Source organism: Panthera uncia, chromosome B1 (genome assembly GCF_023721935.1).
Source record: "Panthera uncia isolate 11264 chromosome B1, Puncia_PCG_1.0, whole genome shotgun sequence".
Classification (NCBI taxonomy): Eukaryota; Metazoa; Chordata; class Mammalia; order Carnivora; family Felidae; genus Panthera; species Panthera uncia.
The window spans coordinates 98,071,089-98,098,514 of NC_064811.1; the positions used below are offsets into that span (position 1 = coordinate 98,071,089).

The 27,426-nt window shown below is 40.6% G+C and overlaps 1 protein-coding gene and 1 long non-coding RNA gene across 6 annotated transcripts in view; one reads left to right on the forward strand and one right to left on the reverse strand.

The window, feature by feature from the left end:
- The window catches only part of SEC24D (SEC24 homolog D, COPII coat complex component), a 110,148-nt gene extending 89,681 nt beyond the window's left edge, over nt 1–20,467 (reverse strand). Inside the window, exons 1-3 of one of the 4 annotated variants that reach the window (XM_049631092.1) lie at nt 20,399–20,467; nt 14,320–14,478; nt 2,886–3,015 (exon numbers count right to left, since the gene is read on the reverse strand). In XM_049631092.1, the coding sequence (XP_049487049.1) occupies nt 2,886–3,015; nt 14,320–14,437 (248 nt within the window). In that variant the 5' untranslated portion in view covers nt 14,438–14,478; nt 20,399–20,467. Of the gene's footprint in view, nt 1–2,885; nt 3,016–14,319; nt 14,479–16,634; nt 16,824–18,737; nt 18,831–20,398 lie in introns of those variants that run through there. The other 3 variants (XM_049631089.1, XM_049631090.1, XM_049631091.1) reach the window with 3 other exon arrangements.
- On the forward strand, nt 16,916–20,363 carry LOC125923062 (uncharacterized). Of its 2 annotated transcripts, none has more exons than XR_007457874.1 (3): nt 16,916–17,386; nt 18,722–18,867; nt 18,958–20,363. It is a non-coding gene; the product is annotated as an uncharacterized LOC125923062 (long non-coding RNA). The 2 variants fall into 2 exon arrangements; XR_007457875.1 differs by having other exon boundaries at nt 16,918–17,355.
- Nucleotides 20,468–27,426: the final 6,959 nt, after the last annotated feature.

Sequence of the window (27,426 nt, forward strand, 5' to 3'; positions counted from 1 at the left end):
AATGGCCTGGGTTTTAAATACTCAGTCCACAGAGTAAACAAAACCTGTACCAAACATCACTGCTTTACACACACACACACACACACACACACACACACACACACACAAAGAAAGAAAAGAAAACAAAAAAGAAATAAAGAGAAAACAACTATTTCTTTTATTTTTCCTGATACCTCCTTTTCACTGCAACCAAGTTCTTAGCAGATTTCACCCTATCAGCTTTAACTGGGGAAGATGAGTCTCCTCTTCATACCCTCTCCACCCCAATCTATCATTTTTTGATCAAAATAGATAACTTAAAATTGACTTTTCCTCTTCTAATTAAAAAATGGATTTTTAGTTATAGATTTTATTCATTAGGTTAATCCCACCCAGCAGTAACAGTTTGAAGATAACTTTGGTACCATTTACACGTTTAAGACATTTATTCTGCCTCAGCCAAGATCAATAAAACAAATGACTAAGTATGATTTTTAAATTTTATGAAGCATTGCCTATGAAGGAGCAATATTTAAAACTAAAAATTATAAATTTCTAAATTTTAATCAACATAATAACTGATTTATATCTTGTTTTTAGTAGACAGTTTAGATATGGTAAAAATTAAGAGATTTTTTTGATGGGTTCTCTAAGTACAAACAACACCTATGAAGTGCTATAATCATCAAAGAAATTGTGATGTCACACGAAGATGTCGTGAGCCATCTATACTCTCTGACCATCCCTGTGTGATTCACCTGCATAATCATTGTGTCCTTTGCCCTTTCATTTAACTATATACACATAAATATGTCCCATGAGGGCAAATTAACATGGAAAACATGGACGCTGAGTCTGAATACTTGACTTTTCCATGACTTTTTCATTTTTAAACCCATTTCCAATCTTTAATTCAAGTTCAAGTTGAAGTAAGCAAATAGTAGAGAGAGCGGGGAAAAATCTGTCAAGGTTTACCTGGGAATCACAATAAAACCAAATTCCTAAGTTAAGTTGTCATGAGTAGCTAGAATGAATGAGTAGGAAGGACAAGCTACAGACAGTAGACTTTCTATATCCACTGAAAATGGTACTGATAACTGCTAACACATATTGAGTCTTTCCTGGGCATTGCACACTATGCAAGATTCTCTGCAAGCATTAATCATCAAAATCCTCACAACCACATTATTACTGTTAAAATTGTGATGAGGGAACTCAGGAACAGCTGCCTCAGCCAAGAGTAGCAAACATGTCCTGACTCTACACAGTCTACACTCTTCACTGTGCCAGACTCTGTGCTGAGCTCAGAACCACACAGCAAAGGTCTGTCTTGATGGCAAAATCCACAGTTTACTTATTTCTAAGGAACCTAATTCAAGTGAAACAAATGGAAAGAACCAAAAAGATCAATACAATGAAGGCTAATATCAGTGACCGAAAGCTTTCTTAGCTTCAAACCAGATGTTTAATTTCTGCATTTCTTCTTAAAAAAAAAAAAAAAATCTGAAATGCTGGCAGTTCACAATAAACTTTTCCAGATCTTCTCCTCTGTATTCTGGACTAGGAGTTCTATTTCTACATTTTACAAGTGAAGAAAATGAGGAGGCCTAGAGGCCCAGGAACTTCACCAGCATCACACAACTAGTTTGTTTTTGTTTTTTGTTTTTTTTGAGCTGGAAAAGGCATCTTGGTTCTTAGCCTTTCTACTCTGATCCTTGTGCCCCACCACCACTGCTAAGGAGACTACTCAGGTCCTGAGTCAGGTCCATTGACTTTGTGTTCCTTGTTAAACCACATGTAAACCAAATTACTTAGACTCACTCATCCTGTTTCCTGCATTAACCTTCACTCTGTATCTCACAGCAACCGTTCCAATGGTAGAAGTTATCATGACAAACGAGCCAGGAAGTACAAACCTCACCAATGGCCTCTAAGAGAATTAACTTGCCGATTTTTAAAATTCCAGAGAGTTTTCCCACTAACAGGGACTACTCTCAGGCTCCTTGAAAGGATAACTAAATGGCTTCAGCAGCAGCAGGGTCCAGATTCACACTGAGGGGTTACTCCTCCCACCCAACCCTACAGCCTAACAGCCTGGGAAAGGAACCTGGGAAATGAAGCCTCCAGGTAACCCTTGGAGAAATTCCAAAGTGAACACTACATACAGCTTGGCACTAGGAGTCTCAACAGTGGCAGCTCACAGGACAAACAATAATGGGACTTCCAGCAGGGAAGGTGTGATGTTGGCTCCCCTCCCAGGTGACAGTCCCCAGTGGGTTGCACATCTCTACATATCTCCTACATCTCCTATCGTGGCTTCTTCAGGCCTGCCTCCAACTTTCAACTTTTTCCTTCCTGAATTCATTATAAAAACACAAACAGAAGATTTATTTCCTCTGTTGTTTTTACTATTGTCCTGCAAAAATCCTTCATCGGCATCTGTGTACCTTCCACATCAAATCCAGTTTTTACCGTTGGCCACAATCTGATTTAATTTTTAAAATATTTATGAAGCACCTACTGGCACTGAGATCTGTTCTATGAAGGATTCAAGAGGATAGAGAATTTAAAATTTATTGGGGAATACAGGCCATAGACATCTGAAGGAATTAGAGATTAATACAGAACTCTAAAACAAGAGGAATATAATCCAAAATTAAAATGTGGTATTGATACAAGTAATTTTTTATATATTTTTTAGTATGTACTAGCATTGTTTTTTTCTTCCCCCTCCTACCTTTTCTAAATGCTTTGTCTCCTAGGGCAGTCTTCTAGCAAGTCCTTTCAAGGGTGTGGGCAGAATCAAGAGGTCAAATTTTCAATCAATAAACATGCAAGTTTAGAAGGGACTTGTGAGACCATTTTAGTAGAATATACAAATGAGGGTTGAAATCTACCTAGCTCACCTTTGGGGAGGATGCCCTTGGGCATGAGCTCCATTCTGGCCAAACTGATGGGGTCCAGGATGTGAAGGGCCCTGAGGCAACATCCCCCCAGGGACAGCAGCCCCCAAAGGCCCTGCTGGCTTCATCATACCTGCAACAGAAGGGCATGAATTTAGAAGAGTATGAATGTGCAAAGAGAGAGGATGCCATGCCATTAGGTTAAAAATGAAAACTAGGAGGGGAAGGAGGGGAAAAAATGGATTAAGACAAGTTCTCCTTTAAATTTGCATTAACCATCACAGACCTATCAACACCAGGTTCTCCCATAGTTATTTGACCATCATAATGATAGGAGAGCAGAAAGAAGAGAATTATCTCAATACTAAACAGAAACTAAGGGACGCCTGGGTGGCTCAGTTGGTTAAGCGTCCGACTTCGGCTCAGGTCATGATTTCACAGTTCGTGAGTTCGAGCCCCGCGTCGGGCTCTATGCTGACAGCTCAGAGCCTGGAGCCTGCTTCAGCTTCTGTGCCTCCCTCTCTCTCTGCCCCTCCCCTGCTCATGCTCTGTCTCTCTCTGTCTCAAAAATAAATAAACATTAAAAAATAAATAAATAAAATAAACAGAAACTAAAACAGAAGAAATAAACTTGCGTTTGGTAGAAAAACCTTGATAGAACACACAATCACACAAAGAATGCTAGAATATGCAATGAAAAATGCCATTCTGGATTTCAGAAAATAACTCCAAAAACAACAACAACAACAACAACAAAATAATATGAGGTATCATAAAGAGCCTAACTCTAACTATGGGAAAAAAATTCTACGAAAATGCCTTTGTGTTTTATTATTTTTATTTTTTTTATTTTTGAGAGAGAGAGAGTGTGCACGTACACAGGAGGTGTAGAGAGGGGCAGAGAGAGAGAGAGAGAGAGAGAGAGAGAGAGAGAGAATCTTAAGTAGACTCCACATTCCGCAGAGCCGGACACAGGGCTCAATCCCATGACCCTGGGATCATGACCTGAGCCAAAATCAAAAGTTAGAAAATGTCTTTGAATTACAGCATGAGGAAAACAAAAGGAAAGTAGCATCTGTTTTTCCAACAAACGCAAAGCAAGCCTTCAGAGTTAATAATTCTTCTAAGATTCCAAATAGCTGGGTGCTAAACTGCTGAAGTTATCACACTCAGTCATACACAAGGTGGGATCCCTTGTGATGATGAAATGCTCCTGGCAGTAACTGTTTTCATTTACAAGCAGCTCTTGTCAAATAGATCTTTAAAGGTCTCTCTTTAGAACCATTTGCAGACATTTTTCTCTTCTAGAGTAATTGCAGTACAGAAGAAAAATCACTGAGTGTGGGTCAGAGGAGTTCAAGGCCCCACCTGGCCATTTACTAACACATGCACGGTGTGGGTAAGAATTTTATCTTTAAAGACCTCAGTTTCCCTCACTGCAAAATGAAAGGCTTCGATTAGATCATCTGTGACAACATATGTCTTTATTTGTTCTCTCCACTTCCAACCTGCTTGGTTTGTACCAGCTCATTCAAATTACTTTTTCTTTTTAAGTTGATTTATTTACTTTGAGAGAGAGAGAGGCAAAGAGAGAGGGAGAGAGAAATCTCAAGCAGGCTTCAGCACTGACAGCGCAGTGTAGGGCAGGAACCCATGAACCTCAAGACCATGACCTGAGCCACAACCAAGAGTTGAATGCTTAATCGACTGAGCCACCCAGGCACCTCTTGTTCAACTTACTTTTGACTCTACCCTTCTCTCTGGCACCATTATCAGTGACCTCCTAGATGGCTTCTATGCACTCCTCCACTTGATTTCATGATGGTATTTCATATCCAACATCTCCTTTCTTCTTTTATCTTCCTCTAGAGAGCTTATTCTCTCAGAGAGTAAGAGAATTACCTGGATGACCATGTAGTTGCCCAATTAAAGTTTCTTATATTATCATCATAATACTTTTGACAGCAAGCTTTCAGATGCTTGGGTAATACAGAATGTAATACAACCAGTGAAATGGTTGTATTCATGAATATTATCAAAACTTTCAAAAAGGTTTTATTTTCTTAAAACAGGATTCCTCAAACTTAAGAAAAATGTTTTATTAATTTTACAGTCACAGTCTTACTTAGCAATTTTTTATATACTAAGAAGAAAAACAATATTTTTTTAATGCTTATTTATTTTGAGAGAGAATGAGCTAGTGCAAGCATGGGGATGGTCAGAGAGAGAGGGAAAGAGAGAATCCCCAGCTGACAGAGCAGAGCCTGACTCAGAGCTCAAATTCACGAACCATGAGATCAGAACCTAAGCAGAAATCAAGAGTCGGACACTTAACTGACTAAGCCACTCAGGCACCCCAATAGTCTTATAACACCACATTTTTATACAAAGTTCTAAACTCCAAAGCCAGCAAAGTTAGAAAAACACGAGATTTGCAGTTACACAGACTTGGGTTTGAATTCCTTCCCCCATCAGTTAACAGCTGTGACCCTGATAAGATACCTCTGTCTTTTGAAACCTCAACTTTTAACACTGTGTAATGGCAGTAATGTTCCCTGTCTCCAAGGACTGTTCTGAGAACTGAATAAGACAATAGGTATAATAGCACCCAGAAATGCCTGATAAATAAGGTAATCGATCAACAAATGTTGGTTTCCTCTCCTCTGACCATATGCCCCTGTCCTCCTTTTTTCAAGGATTTATATTCTAACAGAACATATACACCATAATTATATGTACACTTGCATTTTCATTTTTGAAACATTATTTTGGACAAAAGTAGAAAATCCACAACACTAGTGCCAAAATAATAATTATATGTACTACAAGAAACCAGAAATATTCGAATTCCTTAAGTAATAGCTAAATACCACTTTCATCAACAATCCTCATATATAGTTCCAGAAAATAAAAAAACAGTTTTCAGCATTACTTATGGCTGAGTATTCCCATATGTATCCATGAGACACACACATTAATAAATTGCTGGTTACAAAAACAAAATTAAAAAAAAAACAGCTTAATATATTCAAGCAGTATTGTTATATACCAATTTCACTAAAATGTTCTTTCCTTTTTGTTTTTGAAAATCAACTCTATGGCAACGTTTCAAACTCATTCTTGTTCAATATACATTCAATGTGCCTTTGAGACACTGAGAGCTCTTATGGAATTCACAACCATGTAAACAAATAATGGCAGTGTCATGTGATGAATGTTACAACATGCAGAAAGACAAGCTAACTCTTCCTAAAGAAATCAAGGAAAAGTTCAAAGAGAAAGGACTGGTTGAGCTGAATCTTGCAAGTCAAGCAAGTGTTTTCTTAGTGTAGAGACAGGAGAGAGGGTTTCAGGCAGAAGGGAAAACTTGAGCAAAGGTATGAGAGAGCATGGCATGATCAGGGACAGGCAGAAGGTTCAGTGCAGAGAGATTATGAAGGAAAGTGGCTGGAACAGAGGTTGTCCAGGTTGGTCGGGTCAGGCTGCAAAGTCCTGTGTGCCATTTGGACTCTATCCTCAGGGCAAAGGGAAACCAGTATCACTTTTATCTGCAAAGTCACAGTCTTCTCCTGATCACGTTACAGGTATTTTCAAAAGTGGTCAGAGATAAAGAGAAATTGAATTCTTTATAGAGCAGTACGAGAATTTTAATAAGAAAAACCATACCAGAAGAAAGAACTAATAACTATGCTTATGCCAAAAGAAAAATATCTAAAATCACAAACTGGTCTTTAATATCATGGCAGATATAGACTGGCTTACTCAATACCAATTCCATTTTCCTTTCTGGCTTGCCCTTCTGTATGGTCCTGAGCTAGAAAGACGGAACATCCATTGCATAAACCTCTTACAAATGTAGTTGCCATGTATTCTAAATTCAGCAAAGCAACACATCACTGGGAGACCCTGGCCAGGAAGCGGAAATGGTGGTTCTGGGGTAGAAAGGCAGTGGCTCCTAATGGTCCTGTGTGGAGTGTGCATTTCTATGTACCACGGACTCCCAAGCTGGTTCTGGCTTTCTCTATATTCTCTTAGCTTCCTGATACCTTTAACAAATCACTTTCTACTAGAATAGTCTCTGCTACCAACAAAAAAAACTCCTGACCAAAAACAACATCACAGAAAAGTGTATCTTGGACTTGGCCCTGGATCTGATAAACTAAAACCAAAATTAAAAACCACTTGTGAAAAAAAAAGTTTATCCCTTTTATTGTTTTCTGTTGTCTAATTGCTGTGGCTAGGACTTCTAGTACTGTATTGAATAAAAGTGGTTAAGAATGGACATTCCTGTGTTGTTCCTGACCTTAGGGGAAAAGCTCTCAGTTCTTCGTCGTTGAGTATGATATAACCTGTGCATTTTTCTTATGAGGTCTTTATTACATTAAGGTATGTTCCCTCTAGACCCACTTTGCAAAGAGTTTTTATCATGAATGGATGTTGTACTTTGTCAAATGCTTGTTCTGCATCTATTGAAATGATCATATGGTTTTTATCCTTTCTCTCGTTGACGTGATGTATCATGTTGATTGTTTTGCAAAAAGTGAACCACACTCGCATCTTGGGAGTAAATCTCAATTGTGATATATGATTTTTTTGCACTTTATTTTTTTATTTTTTTAATATAATTTATTGTTAAACTGGCTTACATACAACACCCAGTGCTCATCCCAACAAGTGCCCTCCTCAATGCCCATCACCCACTTTCCCCTCTCTTCCATCCTCCATCAACCTTCAGTTTGTTCTCTACATTTAAGAGTTTCTTATGGTTTACTTCCCTCCCTCTCTGTAACTATTTTTTTCTACTTCCCTTCCCGCATGGTCTTCTGTTACGTTTCTCAGGATACACATATGAGTGAAAACATGATATCTGTCTTTCTCTGACAGACATTTCACTTAGCATAATACCCTCTAGTTCCATCCACATTGCTGCAAATGGCATGATTTTATTCTTTCTCATTGCCAAGTAGTATTCCATTGTATATATAAACCACATCTTCTTATCCATTCATCAGCTGATGGACATTTAGGCTGTTTCCATAATTTGGCTATCGTTGAAAGAGCTGCTATAAACATTGGGGTACATGTGCCCCTATGCATTAGCACTCTTATATCCCTTGGGTAAATTCTTAGCAGTGCTATTGTTGGGTCATAGGGTAGTTCTATTTTTAATTTTTTGAGGAACCTCCACACTGTTTTCCAGAGAGGCTGGACCAGTTTGTATTCCCACCAACAGAGCAAGAGGGTTCCCATTAGTGTATGATTTTTTTAACATATTGATGGATTTGGTTTGCTAATATTTTGTTGAGGATTTTTGCATCTACATTCATGAGAGATATTGGCCTGTAGCTCTCTCTTTTTTTTTTTTTTTTTTTTTTTTTTTGTGGTGCCTTTATCTGGTTTTAGTATCAAGGTGATACTAGCCTCATAAAATGAATTTGGAAGTTTTCCTTCCTCTTTTATTTTTTGGAATGGTTTGAGAAGAATAGGTATTAACTCTAGCAAAATTAGAGAAAGAAAAATGCCATATGATATCACTCATATGTGGAATTTAAGAAACAAAACAAATGAGCAAATGGGGAAAAAGAGAATGATAGAGAGACCAATCAAGAAATAGACTCTTAACTATAGAGAACAAACTGATGGTTACTAGAGAGATAAGTGTGGGAGGACAGGTGAAATAGATGATGGTGATTAAGGAATGCACTTATCATGCTTAAATATATATATGTGTCTGTATGTGTATATATATGTGTACCTACACACACACACATATAAAATTTTAAATAAATAAAACAAAGATAAATTCCCTACTGCATGGACATGTAATGACTACTTTTCCCAAGGCACTGTGCCCGGTAGTGTATGTATATAAGTTTGCTATTTATTATAAGCCTCACCACTTCCATCTCCCTACCTTAGTTCCAGGACATCAATATTAGTTCTTGCCTCTCAGCTTCCAGACCAGTGGTCCTCGATCAGGGATGATTTTTCCTCTGAAGACACATTTGGGCAATGTCTAAGATTTTTGGTTGCCAAGGCCTGGGGATGGGGATGGGTCAGGTGGGGATAGGAGGGGGAGTACTGGTATCTACTGAGTAGAGGCCAAGAATGCTATTAAACATCCTACACTCCACAGCACAACCTCCCACGACAAAGAATTAACTGGCCCCAAGTGTCAACAGTGCTGAGGATGAGAAACCCTATTCCAGAAAGCAGTGTGTCCAGGTCTTATGCCTTCTCCATCCTTTCTAATGTAGAATATAACTCTTCTTAAAATATACATGGGATTATGACCCTTCCTAGCTTAAAATGCCTCAGTGGCATCCTACTGACCTTAAAATAAAGCCTAAATAAAGTCTTAAGATGGCCCTGCTTTCCACTCCAGGCATACCCCTCACTGCTGGCACTCTACATCTCAGCCATGCTGAACCTCTTGCAAATGGCTCAAAAGTGCCACCTCCTGACCCCACTAAGCTGCCTCACTACCTGGCCAATTCTTACTCATCTTCCAGGTCATTTCTTCCAGGAGGATTCCCTTTATCCATAAGTCTTGGTTATGTGCCCCTGACATGTACTTCCATACCACCTTCCATCTCCTTTATCATACTACTACACCTCCTGTATTGCCACTATCAAGGTACTTGACACATGTCCCACTAGGTAAGTAAGTACTCTAAAGGCTGAGATTAGGTTTATTTTATTCATTGTTATATTGCCGCAAGTATTTTCCTCACTCAATAAATGTGTTAAATTTTACTACATAGCCCTAGCATCACACAATAGGCACAAATGGAGGTATGATCTGTGAGAAACACAAAACAAGAGTCAGCACTGCTCATATCTATGGTAGAACAGATACTTCAAAGAACCACAACTAGATTGCCTGTATCTGCCAGAAAACCAATAAAAGGGTCACCAAAAGACTAGAAAAGAAGGCACCTGATGACTGAAGATTAGGAGATCTAGGGTCACTCAGCCCAGAGAAATAAAGGCTAGGGTAATGTAGTAACAGCCTCAAATAATTCAACAAAAACACCGTATTTTATAAAAAGGTATATTTATAGAGTCTGATAGGCTGGTATCCATCTGAGAATTGAATAAGCAGAAAAAGGCTTAAATTAAAGTGTGAAGGTTCTAATCCAACAGAGGAAGTTTCCTTGTTATTATTGTTTTAATACTGGTAAACACCAGAGAGTTGCTGATGAATGGAGCAGCTTGTCGTTCACACACTCATTTAATGGGTACCTTCCCTGCTCCAGGCACATCTATTAAACTACAGTGTGGCAAATGTATAGAGGCCTGCACAGATGTTAGAAGAACACAAAAGGAAAAAAGGACTTATAGACAAGCCTGAGAAAGAACAGTGGTCAGAAACATCTGTAGGCACAGCGCTTGAAGTGAGTCTAAAGCAGGAGTGTGGAGGACAACATGAAGGCATGGATCCACCTTCTGGTAGTGTGGAGTGCAAATGAGAGCACCAGTACAAACCAGACTCTAAATGACTAATGGCTTAGTACCACTGCAATAACAGGCATGATAATTTGGCAGATGAAAAAAAGAAAATGGGTAAATTAATGAAGGTCTATGGAGCCTAAAATTCAATCAGAGGCAATGCGAAGCTATAAAAGGTTTTAAGAAAAAGAAAGGCAAAATCCCTCCAGGGGCACCTGGGTGGCTCAGTGGGTTGAGTTTCCAACTCTTGATTTTGGCTCAGGACACGGCCTCACAGCCCCACTTTGGGCTCTGTGCTGGCAGTGCGAAGCCTGCTTGGGGTTCGCTCTCTCTTTCTCTGCCCCTCCCCTGCTCACATTTGCATGTTCTCTCTCTCTCTCTCTCTCTCTCTCTCTCTCTCTCTCAAAGCAAATAAGTAAGCTTAAAAAAAATAAATAAATAAATATCCCTCTAGCACAGGACTGGATGGTCTGGAGAAAGGCAGTACTGAAGATAGAGAATGGTTAAGAGACTATTTTAGTAATCCAGATGAGAAATGGATGGCTTGAACAAGACGAGTGACAAGATAGAGAGGAGGAAGCAGGTAGGAAAGAGGTTTACAATTTCCCCAAAAGAAATAGGGAGGGGGGCGCCTGGGTGGCTCAGTCAGTTAAGCATCCAACTTTGGTTCATGATCTCACAGCTCGTGGATTCGAGCCCTGCATCAGGCTCTGTGCTGACAGCACTCTCTCTCTCCCTCTTTCTTTCTCTCTCTCTCTCAAAAATAAATAAACATTTAAAAAATTGTTTTTAAAAAAGAAATTGGGAGGACAGTTGGATTGAAGAAGGTAAAAGGGAGAGAATGTTTTTAATAGTGAAAATTTCTAATTTGGATAACTGAGTGAATGATGATGATGCTGGGTGAGATATGGAATGCCAGGGAAAAGTAGGTTTTATGAAAAACATTCTGAATTATTTTGGATATGATGAGTTCAATGTGCCCACGTACACAGGTGGGCAATTGAAAATAAGAGTCTGTAGCTTAAGAGAGACATATGGGCTGGAGAAATAGATCTGAGAGATTAGTACTTCATATGGAAGGTTACAGCCTAGGGAAATACCTATAGAGTGAGAGAAGAGGGGTGATGACAGAACAAAGAAGGAGAGGGGTACCTCGCTGGCTCAGTTGGTAGAGCATGTGACTCTTGACCTCAGGGTAATGAGTTCAAGCCCCAAATTGGGCATGGAGATTACTTAAAATTAAAAAAAAATTAAGAAGAACAAAGAAGGAGAAACAGCAATACTTATGGTCATATAGAAGGGGTAGGGGACTCCTTAGAAAAAGATGTCCAGGGGCGCCTGGGTGGCTCAGTCGGTTGAGCGCCAACTTTGGCTCAGGTCACGATCTCGCAGTCCGTGAGTTCGAGCCCCGCATCGGGCCCCTGTGCTGACAGCTCAGAGCCCGGAGCGTGTTTCAATTCTGTGTCTCCCTCTCTCTGACCCTCCCCCATTCATGCTCTGTCTCTCTCTGTCTCAAAAATAAAAAATAAACGTTAAAAAAAAAATTAAAAAAAAAAAGAAAAAGATGTCCAAAAAGCCACCAAGAAAAATAATAAAATATGGTGTCACTGGAACCAAAGGAGAAGAGAGTTTTGTACAAAGAAGAGCCATAAGCAGTGTCAAATTCAAAAGATGACAGGAGAGTGTCTACTGCATCTGGTGTTAGGGTCACTGATGACCTTGGTGGGAGAAGGGGAAGAGTGGATGGGGCCCAAGCTATGGAGCAGACTACATTGAGCCATGGAGGGACTGAGAGGCAAGGATGGAGAGTCACTGAGGAAAGCAAGTAATTTCTTAAAAACATGGCTGTCTTGAAGAGAGGAAGGAAGAGTGAATGATACTGAATGTTCTACTTAGGTGTGTATTAGGGTTTGTTGTTTGTTTTCTTGAGATACTTGGGTATGCATCCTCGCTACCCCACCAGCTCTGTGACCTTGGATAAATCATAGTATAGCAGCCATTCAGTTTCCTTAGCTGCAAAACAGGGCTAATCTGTTGCATAGCACTGTGTGAGGATTAAATAAAATAATGCACGTAAAGCTTTTAGGACCAGTTTTTGATACATGGTAAGCACTCGAAAAGAGCAGTTTATAATCTTCATCATATACAAATGCAGAGGGGCAATGAACCACCAGATAGAGAGAAACAAGAAAAAGTTCCTACAGGATCCAGATCTATAAATATTATGGGGAAGATTGGTTCTGGACAAGAGGGGGATGCCTCATCTGAAGGTTTTTTTTTTTTTTTTTAATTTTTTTTTTTTTTAACGTTTATTTATTTTTGAGACAGAGAGAGACAGAGCATGAACGGGGGAGGGGCAGAGAGAGAGGGAGACACAGAATCGGAAACAGGCTCCAGGCTCCGAGCCATCAGCCCAGAACCCGACGCGGGGCTCGAACTCAGGGACTGCGAGATCATGACCTGAGCCGAAGTCGGACGCTTAACCGACCAAGCCACCCAGGCGCCCCTTTTTAAATTTTTTTTTTTAATTTTTTTTTTTTTAACGTCATCTGAAGGTTTTTAAAAATTAGGGGCAGACTAAATCACAAGAGTCACTTTCCACAGGAAATTCAGTCTTTAGAGCATCTTCTGAAACAAACTTTGTGTGGCTGCTGCAGTCAAGCCTCCCTACAGGGCATTCCCCAGCCCTCAGTGATTTGCACTCCATACATGCTATCCAGCAGAGCCCAGATTCTACATATCCGAGTCAGTCCTAGTGATCCCCAAGAGACACTCACTGATTTACACAACGATTTGAGATGAATTCCTCAGCATTCTGTCGGAATTCCTAATAACTGTCTTAAACAAATATTTTTAGGAAATTTGGGGCCATTAGACCTGAAACAAGCTCTTATTAGCCTCACCCCTGACCCTCAAACTTGGGTCCCTCAGAGCAGCCTCTTGATAAAGGGAGGTGGCTTCATGGTGCCAACTTCCATCAGAGCAATGGTAATCCCACTCTATTAATGATTTCAATCACTAATTATTTCAAGGTAAGGCCATGTTTTTGTTATTATCATTTTGTAATCTTTGACATACGAATCTAATCATATTTTTCCAATATCAAGCCTGATTTTTTATGATTGCCAAAAGCACTTTAGTGTATGTATATATATATATATAATATATATAGTATGTATGATATATATGTACATATTTAATTCGGTTTTTTATTAAATGTTTAAATAACCCCACACAACTGATTAATAGCAAGAACAAGTCTAACAGTAAAAACAAAACATTCAGGAGCTTCTTTGTTTTAATCTATTTTTTTTTTTAATAATCAAAGGTCATATTTATTTTTTTAATTTTTTTTTTTTAAATATGAAATTTATTGTCAAATTGGTTTCCATACAACACCCAGTGCTCATCCCAACAGGTGCCCTCCTCAATGCCCATCACCCCTTTTCCCCTCCCTCCCACCCCCATCAACCCTCAGTTTATTCTGTTTTTAAGAGTCTCTTATGGTTTGGCTCCCTCCCTCTCTAACCTTTTTTTTTTTTTCTTCCCCTCCCCCATGGTCTTCTGTTAAGTTTCTCAGGATCCGCTTAAGACTGAAAACATATGGTATGTGTCTTTCTCTGTATGATTTATTTCACTTAGCATCACACTCTCCAGTTCCATCCACGTTGCTACAAAAGTCCATATTTCATTCTTTCTCATTGCCACGTAGTATTCCATTGTGTATATAAACCACAATTTCTTTATCCATTCGTCAGTTGTTTTAATCTATATTTTAAAACCAAACTCATTGTATTCCAAGCAATAACCAAACTGATGATGCAGGCTTCTTCTATAATATACTTTTCCAAATAAGCCTATACTCTCAAACCACTGCATTATATAATGACCATTCAACACTCCCAAAGCTGCTCTTTCAGAATGTCTTAAGTCTCCGAGTACTGAGAATCAATAATCACATACAAGCCAAAATAATGCACTTTACCTGGTGGAGAACCTGCATGAGATGGGTCCACATAGTGTCCATAATGTGGTGGAGAAAGACCTATTCCAGGCTGGGACTGAGAATAGGGGGGTGTAGCCACATATCCTTGTTGACTCATTATGAAAATATCATTCCAAGGGATAGCTCTACAAAAGAAGCCTGCAACAGAAGAAAAAGAACGTCAACAAGAGAGTTTTGAGTTACTTAATGCTATTAAAAATAAGAATGCCGTTAGTAAATATTTACAATGGTTTGAGGAAAATATCAGGTGCACAAGACGTCTTCATATCACACAACATATCATACCATTATCCCCTAAACAGGCTCTAATCATAGCTCTATGGAACTCAGTAACTCGCTTCTATAGGCAAATTCTCAGGCACAAAATATGAATAAGAACTTGCCAATCACTTTTTCTTTGGAAGAATGAACTATTTCACAGATAGTCTCCTATGTTTGTGCCTTTGGTTTCCATGGCCCTGTTTCAGCGCAAAGCATGCCACTGGCAATAATCACAGTCATTCAATTCACTGACCAGCACAACTGCCAGTGGTCTGCAACCAAATGTTTTTTGGCTCCTGTCATTTCAGTGCTATCCTAATTAGTAATTTTCGTTAGGCAGTTAGGACGAAGAGAGATCAATAGTCCAACAAATATAGCAGAAGATAAAGGAGCGCATAATGGACTCACTCTGTGAGTCATGAAATGACTAAGGCAGGTTGCAGCCTACAACAATTTGGGAGTTGTCAGTGGTTTCTCATTCAGAGATGACAGACTCTCTAATTTAAATATCACACTTCTGAAAACATATGCACATATATTTAAGGAACAAAGAAAAAAAGCAATTTCATATATGTTCAGGCAACACACACACACACACAAATGTAACATACCCACCTTGATTCTACTCTGAAGCTAAACATCAATTTGTTTTAAATTTTCCATTTTTTCCAGGTTTCACAAGACAAGAGACATTTCACACAGAACTACTGTCAAAAAATCTTTTGTAACAAAAAAGGCTGTGAATCCTAGCAAAGGAAGTAGGCTTTCACTATAAATATACTAATACTTAGCTGTGTGACATGGGATAAGGTGAAGAACCTCTCTGGGCCTCAGGTCCCTCTTACAAAATAAAGTTTCTAAAGATTTGGCAGATATAAAACACTGATACTACGATTTCTCTCCGGTTTCTTTTACCTGGCATAGAAATACCCTTCCTGTTGTTATTTTACGATACTACCTTTTAAGGTAAATTTCGGTGATACCTGCTAAGCCTTGAAATAGACCTACATTCAGGAAATGTCATTCTTTATTCGGTTTCATTTTCCTATTAAACTATGCGTTTCCAAAATTAAAAGCACCAAGCGAAAATATCGTAAGATCGCTTTCCTCTCCTTGGAAGGAAAGAACTGCAGAGAGGAGAGACAGGAAGAAGCCTGCTGGTCCACTTTGTTACTGACAACACTTTTTTCCCTCCTCCCACTTCAGCAGAGAGAGACGTGGCAGCCTGAGCTTTGGTCAAGCTCATCCAACCAAGCACATTTCGGAAGTCAGCAGGAGCACACACCTACGTAGCAGCCTGTTGCTGAGTGACGGAGAGGCAAGGCCGGGATGTTCACTCCGAACAGCAGGAAGCAAGCAGTCGGGTCCCTCTCTACTGGTCCTGACAGGAATTTGCTTCCTCACGCAGCCCGGTTTGCCACGTCAAACTTCCTCACACAGCACCAAGTTACAGAAACCTGACTCAGCTTCAAGCGGCGACATGGCAGAAAGCCACTTGGCAACAGCAGGCCTAGGATCAAAATCTGGGGAGCCCCAGGCCATTGTCACTGGTCGATTATCGCTGAGGTGTGCCTCTCACCCTGGACCAGGTTCGGATTTGGACAAATTGGTTGCACTCTCAGGATGTCCCGAAGCTTGAAGATACAGTTGCCATTTTTACTATCAATATTTCCAATATTGCCTTCCTCCAAAAAGGAAATTAAGTTGATACGGAGACAAGAAAACCGCTGGCAGTGTCCCTGGAATCTTGGGGCTGGTGAGGACCCTAAGCACGCAGTCCCAGCATCCCAAGACAAAAAGATGGGGGCGGGGGCGGGTAAAAAAATGCCCACGCCCACCCACCCCACCCCCATTATTAAACTGCACGAAAGGGCTGTACGAGCTAAGTATGAGGTCTCCTCCGCTGCCCTGCCACAGCTTAGCATCCAGTCTCCCGCCAACCCCCATCCCGGGCCCCGCACCGCACCCCGCTCCAGCTGTGCCTGGGGAGGGGCTGTCCCGCCAGAGCGTAGCTAGGCAGGGCGAGGCATTACCTGTTCTGCTGCCGCACGCCTCTGAACTTCCGAGAGCCTGCGCTCTGCTCCTAGCGCCAGCTGCCCCCGGTGACCCTGCTCCCGCTGCGGCCGCTGCTCCCGCGGCGCCTTTCCCCCGGCCCTGTGTCCCCACAGGCTGGTCTCGCGCACAGTTGCAGCTGGGCTGGGAACTGCCACGTCAAACACTCTCCCGGCTGCGCGCCCCCAGCGCCGGGGCTCAGACCAGCTGCCGCGCACCCGCCGGCGCACGCGCACAGACGCGACGGAGCGGGGCGGGGCCGGAGGCGGGGCCTGGCCGAGAGAACTGCCGGAGTTTGGGCAGCCCGTCCTTCCTTTTTTTTTTTTGTCTATTCTCCTCTTTCTGTGTGTTTTGTTTGTTTGTTTGTTTGTTTGTTCCCCTATAACAGGTCAAAATGTTAACGCTGTTGATAAATCAGTGTTTTCACAGCGGAGCCGTGTAGGAAGGCGGGAGTGCGTAATGAGGGTTCATTCATTCTTTCATTCAACAGGTTGCAGCTTCAGCTATTCATTACGTATTACTTGAGTAACTGATATTACAGGTATTGCTTGCTAATACTGGAAGGTACACGATTCAAGACTCCGAAGAGATGAGAGTTTAAAGGCGAATCTGGCACGTGTACACGGACAATTTGATGACGCATTTGTGCAATGCACTACAGAAGAAGGAACGTCCGAAGCAGCTTGGCAACGCGTAAAATAGGTAGACAAAGATGTCCTAACTGAAAAGTGTGGTAAGAGGTGCCTTCATTGAAGCTGAAATTGCTAGACTTCTGTGTATTCCTTCAAGGAATGTCTACAGATTCATTGTGAAGGAGAATGATTGAACCCACCCCAAACAGGAATCAATTCATACATAAGGACCCAGTGTTTAGCTTACTGTGTTGTTAAGAAACAGCTGAGAAAGACAACCTATGTGAGACCTGGGACTTGACTTCTCTATCCAGCCTTAAAAACTAGGACCATCTCGCTGGTTTCTCACAACACCCCACTGCTAGATAGAAAGGCCTTCAGCCAACCCTAGGTTTGGTATAGCTACCAAACTTACACAAAGCAAACCAAATCAGTGTTTTGTTTTCAAAATATGCTTTTCTCTGGACTACAAGAAGATAAAGACTGCTTGACAAATCCCTTTACTGATGAAATCCTTGGGCAAACACTTGCATGGGTATAATGCTACTGCTGAAATGCTACATGAGTTTTTGCAGGCATTTTAAGTTATTCCAGCATGGTGAAGTCTAATGGTCTCTTTCCCACTTCTCCTTTTTCTACAGCTTTAAAGTGTGATGCCCTGCCCATTGGTTAGATTTGAAAATCTACAATAAAAATTTTGTTTTAAATTTGTTTCCTGTATTCTCAGTATAATGAAAATGTTTGATGAAGTTTAGGAAGCTTTGATCTGTGTTGAAGCAACACAGCTTGTAAGAGCAATAAAAAAAGTTGTCATATCACAGTTACGTCACAATGTAAGAAACAGTAGTCTCTCAGAGATAGGAGAGCTGATTCCTATCAGCTGGTTGGCTTGTTGCCTCTATAAAACCACTAAATTTGAATTTGTAAATTCTTTCTAACTCTTTGTCCAGGGATATCAGACAAACAACTTGTGATTTCAGTACTAAGTGTTGAATTCCTAAATATTTAAAGCTGGAAGGGATTAGATATATGGATAAGTCAGTATTCAGTGAGAAGTGAATTCAACTTAATCACTTATAGATTAATAAACCAAATTTCATAAAATGAAAATAACCTCCTAGTCTTTTAGTTGGAAGTCATGCCTTCTAATTGTATTTCAAAGTAATTTTTACCTCATTTTTCTTTCTCTTAATATTACTCTGATTTGCTCTTCTCTATTAAATGGTTTTGCCTTTCTCTCCTGTAACTGCCTTATAGTTAAGCTTTCAAATAACTAAGATATTAATAGACCATACAGTTCCACCAGTTACTGGAGTTACCAATCACAAATTTCTTTTTCTTATGAAATAGACTTCTGGTTTCAGGCCAGTTTCCCTTCTCGTGACCTTATATACCACCCCTTTAGTGACTAACTTCTGACATTACACTTTTTGTAGGATTGTTGGCCTTTACCAGACAGGAGGATCAGCCTGGATTCCCAGCCTTCCTTGGTCCAAACTACCCCACTGTCACCTGATGTCAGCCTCTGATGTTCCATGTATAATTAATGTGGTCACCCTGGTAACCAAATCCTAATTGAAAGGTGAGGTCACAGGGAGTGTCCATGTGCTGGAGTTCTGTGTTCTTTAGGGTCTTTCTGTTCTAAATTTATTCTTATTTATTTACTTTTTAGTAATCTCTTAACCCAACGTGGAGCTGGAACTCATAACCCTGAGATCAAGAGTCACATGCTCCACCGACTGAGCCAGAGCCAGGAACCCCTCTGTTCTAACTGTAAAAGGAAAATAAAGAAGATAATCGATGGTGCAAAAGATTGTATAGAAAGAGAATGAATTACCTGACAATACTCAGGCTTCTTTCTGTTATATATATCCTTTGGAAAAAAACTATGGTGCTCTAAGCATTTATGTAACTTAAGAAATTTGGAGTCTCTGGTTGAAAAGCTACAGTTTGAAGAGGATTTATATTTTTTAAAAATGAAATAGCCAAGACTTGGACTGTATTAAACATCTGAAAACACAGTAAATAAGGCCAAATTAAATGGTGGTGGGGAGAAGGGTACATGGTAGGCTAACTTGAGCAGCAACCAATAACAGTAACAATACAGTTTAAATGATCATCAAGAGCCAGACGCAAAGGTACTTCTGGAAATTACTTCTTTCTCTGTTTTTTTAATACCAGTTTTATTGAAATATAATTAACAATTCGCCCATTTAAAGTATACAGTCCTATGGGTTTCAGTATGTTTACAGAGTTGTATAGCCATCACCACAATCAATTTTAGAATATTTTCATCCCTCCCCAATAAACCCTGCCCATTAGTAGTCACTGCCTTTTCCCCACTACCCTCCCATTCTACAACCCTAGGCAACCACTGGTCTACTTTTTATCTGTAAAGATTTCCTATCCTAGACACTTCATATAAATGGAATCATATAATACATAGCCCTTTGTGACTACCCTTTCACTTAGCATAATGTTTCCTTTTTTTTTTTTAAGTTTATTTATTTAAAGAGAGACAGAGACAGCACACGTGGGGAAGGGCAGAGATAGAGGGAGAGAGAGAGAATCCAAAGCAGGCTCCATGCTGCCAGCACAGAGACCAATGCATGGCTCAAATCCATGAAACTGTGAGATCATAACCTGAGCTGAAACCAAGAGGTAGACACTTAACGGACGGAGCCACCCAGGTGCCCCTAGCATAATGTTTTCAAGGTTCATCCATGAAGTAGTATGTATTAGTACTTATTTCCTTATTGCCAAATAATATTCCATTGTATGGATATAACACATTTCACTATCCATTCATCAGTTGATGGGCAGTTAGGTTGCTTCCCCCTTTTGGCTATTATGAATAATTTCATGAACATTCATGTACAAATTTTTGTTTAGATATACATTTTTAATATTCTTGGGAACTTCAAATAAACAACGTAGTTTCAACGTAGTTTTTGGAGCAGTCTGGCTTCAAAGGCTGTGCTCTTAGCAATTAGGCAATGTTGCCACTCTGTATGAGATTTTATTTTTAAAATAAAAGAGGCAATATCACCCCCCATACAAAAAGACAATAAAAAATAATTAAAATTGAAATCTCTGGTGAGAATGTAACTTACCAAAGCTGATTCTAGAAGAAATATTTTTTTAGAGTTAAAATATAGAGTTACCATATGGCCCAGCAGTTTCACTCCTAGCTAGAATTACTTTGCTAATATCTTGAATATCTTGCTCTGAGTATGCTGCATTACTTATGTCATCAGCCATAGATTGGGCAGTGTGACATCACACTGCCAGGTCAAGTTGACTCAGGTTTGAATCCTGAAACTATCACTCACTACTAGCTATATGAGTTTTACTTATTTAACATTTATTAAGCACTCACTATAAGCTGGATGCTGTACTAAACACTGTGGATATGAAGTTGGATGAGACACTGCTCTAGCTATTAAAAGTTCATGGAAGAGTACAGGGATTGGCAAACTACAAAATCTGGCCCACCTGCTTATTTTTGTACAGCCTGCAAGCTGAAAATGGTTTTTATATTTTTAGATAGTTGAAAAAAATCAAAAGAAGAATAATATTTCTTGACACATAAAAATTATATGAAATTCAAATTTCAATGTCCATAAATAAGGTTTTATTGGAACACAGCCATGCTTTTCATTATTATACTCTCTGTGGTTGCTTTTGCACTACAGCAGCAGAGTTGAGTAGTTGTGACATTTCCCACAAAACTCAAAAAACCTAAAATATATACTACCTGGCCCTTTAAAGAAAAAGCTTGCCGACACTTGGTCTGGTGGGACCTATAAGTATGGTACAGTGGATTAGAGTTCTATGAGAAGACTAAGTTGCCGTGGGAAAATGTAAGAAGAGACATTGAGCCCAGACTTGGAAAGTGAGAGATATCTCCCTGATGGAGGTGGCATCTGAACTGAGTCCCTGAGGACAAAAATGAGTTAGAAAAAAAAGGAGTGAGAGGTAGCAGGAATGAAAGAGGGAAGACAAGGAATCTGGGGCATTCAGAGGTGAGATGGTCTAGTACAGCTCAAAGGTGGGGTTCTAAAGGAGTGAGGAGAGGAATGAGATAGATAGATAGATAGATAGATAGATAGATAGATAGATAGATAGATTCATCTCTATGAGATCAGGTAGGTGGGCTAGGCTAGCTCTTGAGGGCCCTCAAAGGCTCTGGAGAGGCAATGAAAAATTTTAAGCAAAGGAATGATTCAATGATTTTTTTTTCCCCAGAAATCAATCTGGCAGACAAGGGATAAGGCTCTGCAGTCAGACCAAGTCATGACTTCTGTTTCTGCCAGTTACTGGCTATGTGTTCCCTCCCTAAACTTCAGTATTCTCATCAATAAAAATGGGAGTAATTATAATACTAATCACAAAATTTTTTGTAGTAATTAAAGGAAATAATGCAGGTAAAGTACTTGGTACAGTGTTTGGCACATAATACATGCTCAATAATGTTGTTATGGCACCATCAAAATAACTATCATTATTAACAGCATATCTGTGACGATGGAATTAAGGAGATAAAGTCTAAGGATGAAACCCTGGGGAATCCTGTAATGAATGCACATTCTAAGCTTACTAACCTTGGTGTACTCGTAAATTTGGGATATTACATTCTTCTCATTGTTATCAGGAACATTTAATGATATGAAACAAAGTGTTATGGAACAAAGTAAAAGTAGAGCAGGGTGAGGGGGATTGGGACTGCCAAGTGGGTGATGGGTTGTTTTATGTGGGATAATTAATGATTGTACTACTTCATAGAGTACTTAGGGTAGGGGTCTGTGGTGCCTGAAGGCATGCCACTCAGAGCTCCCTCCAAGGTTACCTACTCCCAGGCATGTAAATGGATGACATCCTTCAGCTGTTATGCCTTTCACAACACCATTCATCCCAAAGCAAATATTCTTCTCAGCAGTTCAAGCCAATGACTGAGCATAGTAAGCCTACTGAAGTCAGACTACTTTTTCCCAGCATGGGACCCCTCTAGTAAGACATCTTTCCTCCGGGGTGCCTGAGTGGCTCAGTCGATTAAGTGGTTGACTCTTGATATTGGCTCAGGTCATGATCTCACGATTCATGAGTTCGAGCCCCACTTCAGGCTCTGCACACTGACAGCGCACACCCTGCTTTGGATTCTCTGTCTCCCTCTTTCTCTTCCTCTCCCCTGCTTACTCTGTGTCTCTGTCTCTCTCAAAATAAATAAATAAACTTTAAAAAAAAAAAAGGAATCTTTCCTGTGGGGTTTCCATTGTCCTGGCTGAGGTTTTCTCAGAACTGCATCGCAATACGAGGCTCATCCTACCCAGACCTCCTACCTCCTTCTCCTCTTTTCACAGGTGTTGGATCTGCATGGTACCAGAAGCCTTTTTCCCTTCTTCTCCTGCTCTTGTTCCCTCTCTTCTACTCTTCAAAGGTGGTTTCCCCAGTCACTCTGTTGTGTGTCTAATTCCATGTTGGCATCTGCTTTTTGGGAGACCTGGATTGACACACCTGACAGAGGTGAGATTTGAACAAGACCTTAAAGGAGGTAATAGAGTTAGCCACGCAGATCACCTGGGGGCAGAGTATTTCAGGCAGAAGAGCCCCCAAAAGTCCCTAAATCAGAAAGGAGGGTGCCTGGCATGTTCCAGGAACAGGAGTCCGGCAAACCTGGGGTGGAGGAAATGAGGGGAAAGTTGTAGGAGAGGAGAGACAAAAGGTTAAAAAGGGAAGTGAATGGTGTAGGGCCCTTTAGTCCATTTTAAAGAGTTTTGAGGGTGCCCAGGTGACTCGGTTAGGCATCTGACTCTTGATTTTGGCTCAGGTCATGATCTCATGGTCTATGAGTTTGAACCCCGTATAGGGCTTTGTGCTAACAGTGTGGAACCTACTTAGGATTCTCTTTCTCCTTCTCTCTGCCCTTCCCCCCCCAGCGCTCGCTCTCTCTCTCTCTCTCTCTCTCTCTCTCCCCCTCTCTCAAAAATAAGTAAAAATAAACTTAAAAAAATAAAGAGTTTTGTTTTTTCTCTGATTTAAAAAGGAGTCATTTCAGGTTTTAAAGTGAGGAATGAGGGAGCACCTGGGTGGCTCAGTCAGCTAAGCCTCTGACTTCAGCTCAGGTCATGATCTCATGGCTCATGAGTTCAAGCCCCATGTAGGGCTCCATGCTGACAGCTCAGAGCCTGGAGCCTGTTTTAGAGTCTGTGTCTCCCTCTCTCTCTCTCCCACCCTCACTTGTGCTCTGTATCTCTCTCTCTCAAAAATAAATAAACATTAAAAAAATTTAAAGTGAATGACATGATCTGACTTACTTGCCTCTGTGTGTGTGTGTGTGTGTGTGTGTGTGTGTGCGCGTGCATGTGTGTATTTGCTAATATGGGAAGCAGCATCTCTTTATAAAGAATATGGTGTTCAGAAAACATTTCTTTTACAAAGTCTCAGTGAGATTTTAGGCCTCAGAAATTTATCCTTTAATCATTTGGTTTCTCACAGGTTTTCTTGATGGTGGCTAAGATTTGAGGAGGAATAGTAAATGTAGTTTTATAACCTGCTTTAAAAGCTGGTGGAAAATTGAGTCATGCCTGCTGCACAGCCATAGTTCTATATTCATAGCTCACCCCTTACTCGGACCACATTTCTGACTTCAAAGATTTTCCAATTGATGAAGTCAATGATATATGTCTCAGTATTTTCACTGCACTGATTTTCTTGATCAAAGAAGGAGAGCAGACACTTACGACATGGATGAAACCCAACTTTTGTTTAACAGAATGCTTACAAGAAAGGTACTCTCACCTTTCTAATATTGAAAGCTTGGGGTGTAGCAGGTTTCTCACACAGAGAGTTATGACACCGAGGCTTTTCTTTCCAGGAAGCAACTTTATTTGTGCCGGTATGTGCTCAGTTGGTTTGTACCCAAAAAACTGAGCCCCGAACACCAGGTGGCATAGTCTTTTATACCTTTTCTACTTCTTTGTTTTCCAAATATGGATAATGTATAGGCATACACTCTGATGTTACAGGCTCATGAGGGAAGTCACTCTAGCCAGGTTGCCTTCCCTTAACGTGAGGTCTGTTTCTTTAGGGAGGGGACTCTACCACAGGGGCACCTGGCTGGCTCAGTTGGTAGAGTGTGCAACTCTTGATCTCAGGGTCCCGAGTTCAAGGCCACATTGGGAATGGGGCCTACTTGAAAGAAAGAAAGAAAGAGAGAGAGAGAGAGAGAGATAGGTACTCAAAGTGCCCTGTCTACCGATTTGAAAGCTTATGATGTGCTATTCTGTAACAAATATTTCCCTTTTTGCTATCAGGATTGAACTGAGAAATAAAAAGGACCAGATAACTCACTGAATAATGGTCAGAAGAAGTAGCAATGGTACTAGCTATTTGAAGTCACTGCTTCGATATATGCTTATTAACAAGAAATTATTTTCTTTTGATTCCTTCCTCAAATCCTCTTACTTGATTATCTAGAAGTTTAATGCAATTCTGTATTGTTATTCTGCAATTCTATATTGTCATTGTAAATAACAATATAGAATTGCATTATATAGTGTTAGAAATTTAAATTACCAGAAATTTAGATTTGGAATATCACATTGTGGCAGAAACTGCTAATATTTCTGGAGTATCCATCCTTCTTCTGAGTTTTAGCTGATGTGGGGCTGCGCAGCCAGGAGACTGCGGCTCCAGCCTTCCTTACAGCTGGTTGTAGCTCTGGGACTCACTGACCAGAGTGGAAATTATATGCAACTTCTTTGTTTCATCCTTAAAATTTTCAGCCTGATGAATTTTCTCTCACTTTCCTGCAGGCTGTAATGTAGATGGTAGTGGTCAAGCCAAATGAACCCTTGGGGTAAGGACAGTTCTCTGGGATTGGTGGAAAGAATGTGAAGGAAACTTTGGTGCCTAGGTAGCTTCATGAACCAGAGTCACCAACTCACCTTGAGCCCCATGTCTGCTTCTGAGCTGTTACATGAGAGAAAAATAACTGTATGAAGGTTGAGCCACTGGTTTTGTGTGGGGAGGGGGACCTCTTAAACAAATAATCATATTCTTACAATTATATTAAAAAAATTTTTTTTGATGTTTATTTATTTTTGAGAGACAGAGAGTGGGTGGGTGAGGGGCAAAGAGAAAGAAGGAGACACAGAAGCCAAAGCAGGCTCCAGGCTCTGAGCTGTCAGCACAGGGCCCAATGCGGGGCTCGAACTCACAAGCCATGAGATCATGATCTGAGCCAAAGCCTGATGCTTAACTGACTGAGCCACTCAGGTGCCCAAAATTAGTGTATTTAAAAATTAAATAAGACACTTTTAAATTTTACTTATCAGGGTAAATCTACCATAAACCAACATACAGAACAGCATATAGACTAGAATCACAAAAGAACTGTCGATTAGAGTGAATTAACCACAGAGGAGCAAATGAGTGGACAGTTTGGCAATTCTATTGTTTTAATGGAGTCTCATGTTGAAAACATACCCTAATGGGTAAGGGTGGAGTTTTCTTTTGAAAGGAGCTGATGTTTCTATTGTTCACGGTTCACTAGCCAAGAACTAAAGGTGACTTTTTGGACTTTCTCCTTTCCCCTAGATCTAAGAGTTGATTCTAAATACAAGAGACACAAAGAAGACTCCAAATATACTGATCGAACTGGGAGTAGGTCTGGAGAGCTCATCCTGACCTCATAAAGGTTCTGTGTTGGCAGCAGTGAGAGTGGGAGTCTGTTTCCTCTGGTGCACCCTTCAGCCTCCCAGGAGCCCCATCTCCATGAACGCGAGCCAAGAGCAACTGTTTAGAAATGAGAAGGCCAGGCAGGGTTCTCTTTACAATCTGAGAAGTGGAGAAGTCATAGGTGACTGAACATGGTGGCAAGACCCAGTCAGAATGGACGAATCTGAGGACTGTATTCAGAAGTGTATGGAATTCAGCACCCAGAGGAGCCTTCAGAAACAGCTGCATTGCCCTGAATGGGGACTGAATTTAGTGAACGGGTGGCTTATCCCATAATAATTTGGGCTATTTTTAATTTTTTTATGTTTACTTATTTTTTTTTGAGAGAGAGACAGAGACAGAGAGACAGAGGGAGACACAGAATCTGACACAGGCTGCAGGCTCTGAGCTGTCAGCACAGAGCCCCATTCAGGGCTGGAACTCACAATCCTGGAGATCATGACCTGAGCCGAAGTTAGACACTAAACAGACTGGAGCCACCCAGACGCTGCATGGGTTATTTTTTAAAGTGTAACTTTATATTACAATCACAGGCATCTAAGATTTTTATAGATACATATACAATTGTGTTGGAGAAGGTCATCCAGAGGACATGACCGCCAGTTGACCCTAGAGCTGAATCCGGGCAATCAGAAGCTCCTCTTCCCAGCCCCTGTCCTTGCAAGTATGTTCTGCCCACAAGGGCAGATGGGACCAATTTTCAAGGATACAGCCTTTAGAAAGGTTGTTGTTGAACTATCTGGACAGTGTATGTGATCAAATCCCATTAAGGCCTCTATATAAACTTTAAAGATTCTGTCAGCAGGTGCAGAAATCTACTCCTCTAGCGGCAGCTGAAGACAAGCCTCCTAAGTAAGTTCCCTTACTTTTTCTTTTTTTCTTTCAATGTTTACTTTTGAGAGAGACAGAGTGTGAGCAGGGGAGGGGCAGAAAGAGAGGGAGGCACAGAATCTGAAGTAGGCTCCAGGCTCTGGGCTGTCAGCACAGAGCCCAACTTACGCAGGGCAGAACCCATGAAACGTAGGATCATGACCTGAACTGAAGCGGGACCCTTAATCCTTAACTGACTGAGCCACCCAGGTGCCCCAGTTCCCTTGCTTATTAAAACCGCCACCTTGCTATCTGGAGTGGCCGCTCAGTCCTTGCCCTCTGTGTACTCCACCAGTTTGTGGACCAACTATGTGTTTACTTCACTAACAAGTGGTATTTTATTGCCTCCTAAGGAAACACCTTCTTTTTAGAGTTAGGTTTTCAAGACTTGTTTAAAAGTTGAGAGTTTTCTTATCTGGTGCAACTGTAGGTTCAAACTTTGTTCTACCTATTAAAAGGAAAATGGAATGGGGGTTGTGAATTGCCTCAGAAATTGCGAAAAGTCGAATTGTTTTTAAATGGTTAAAGATGC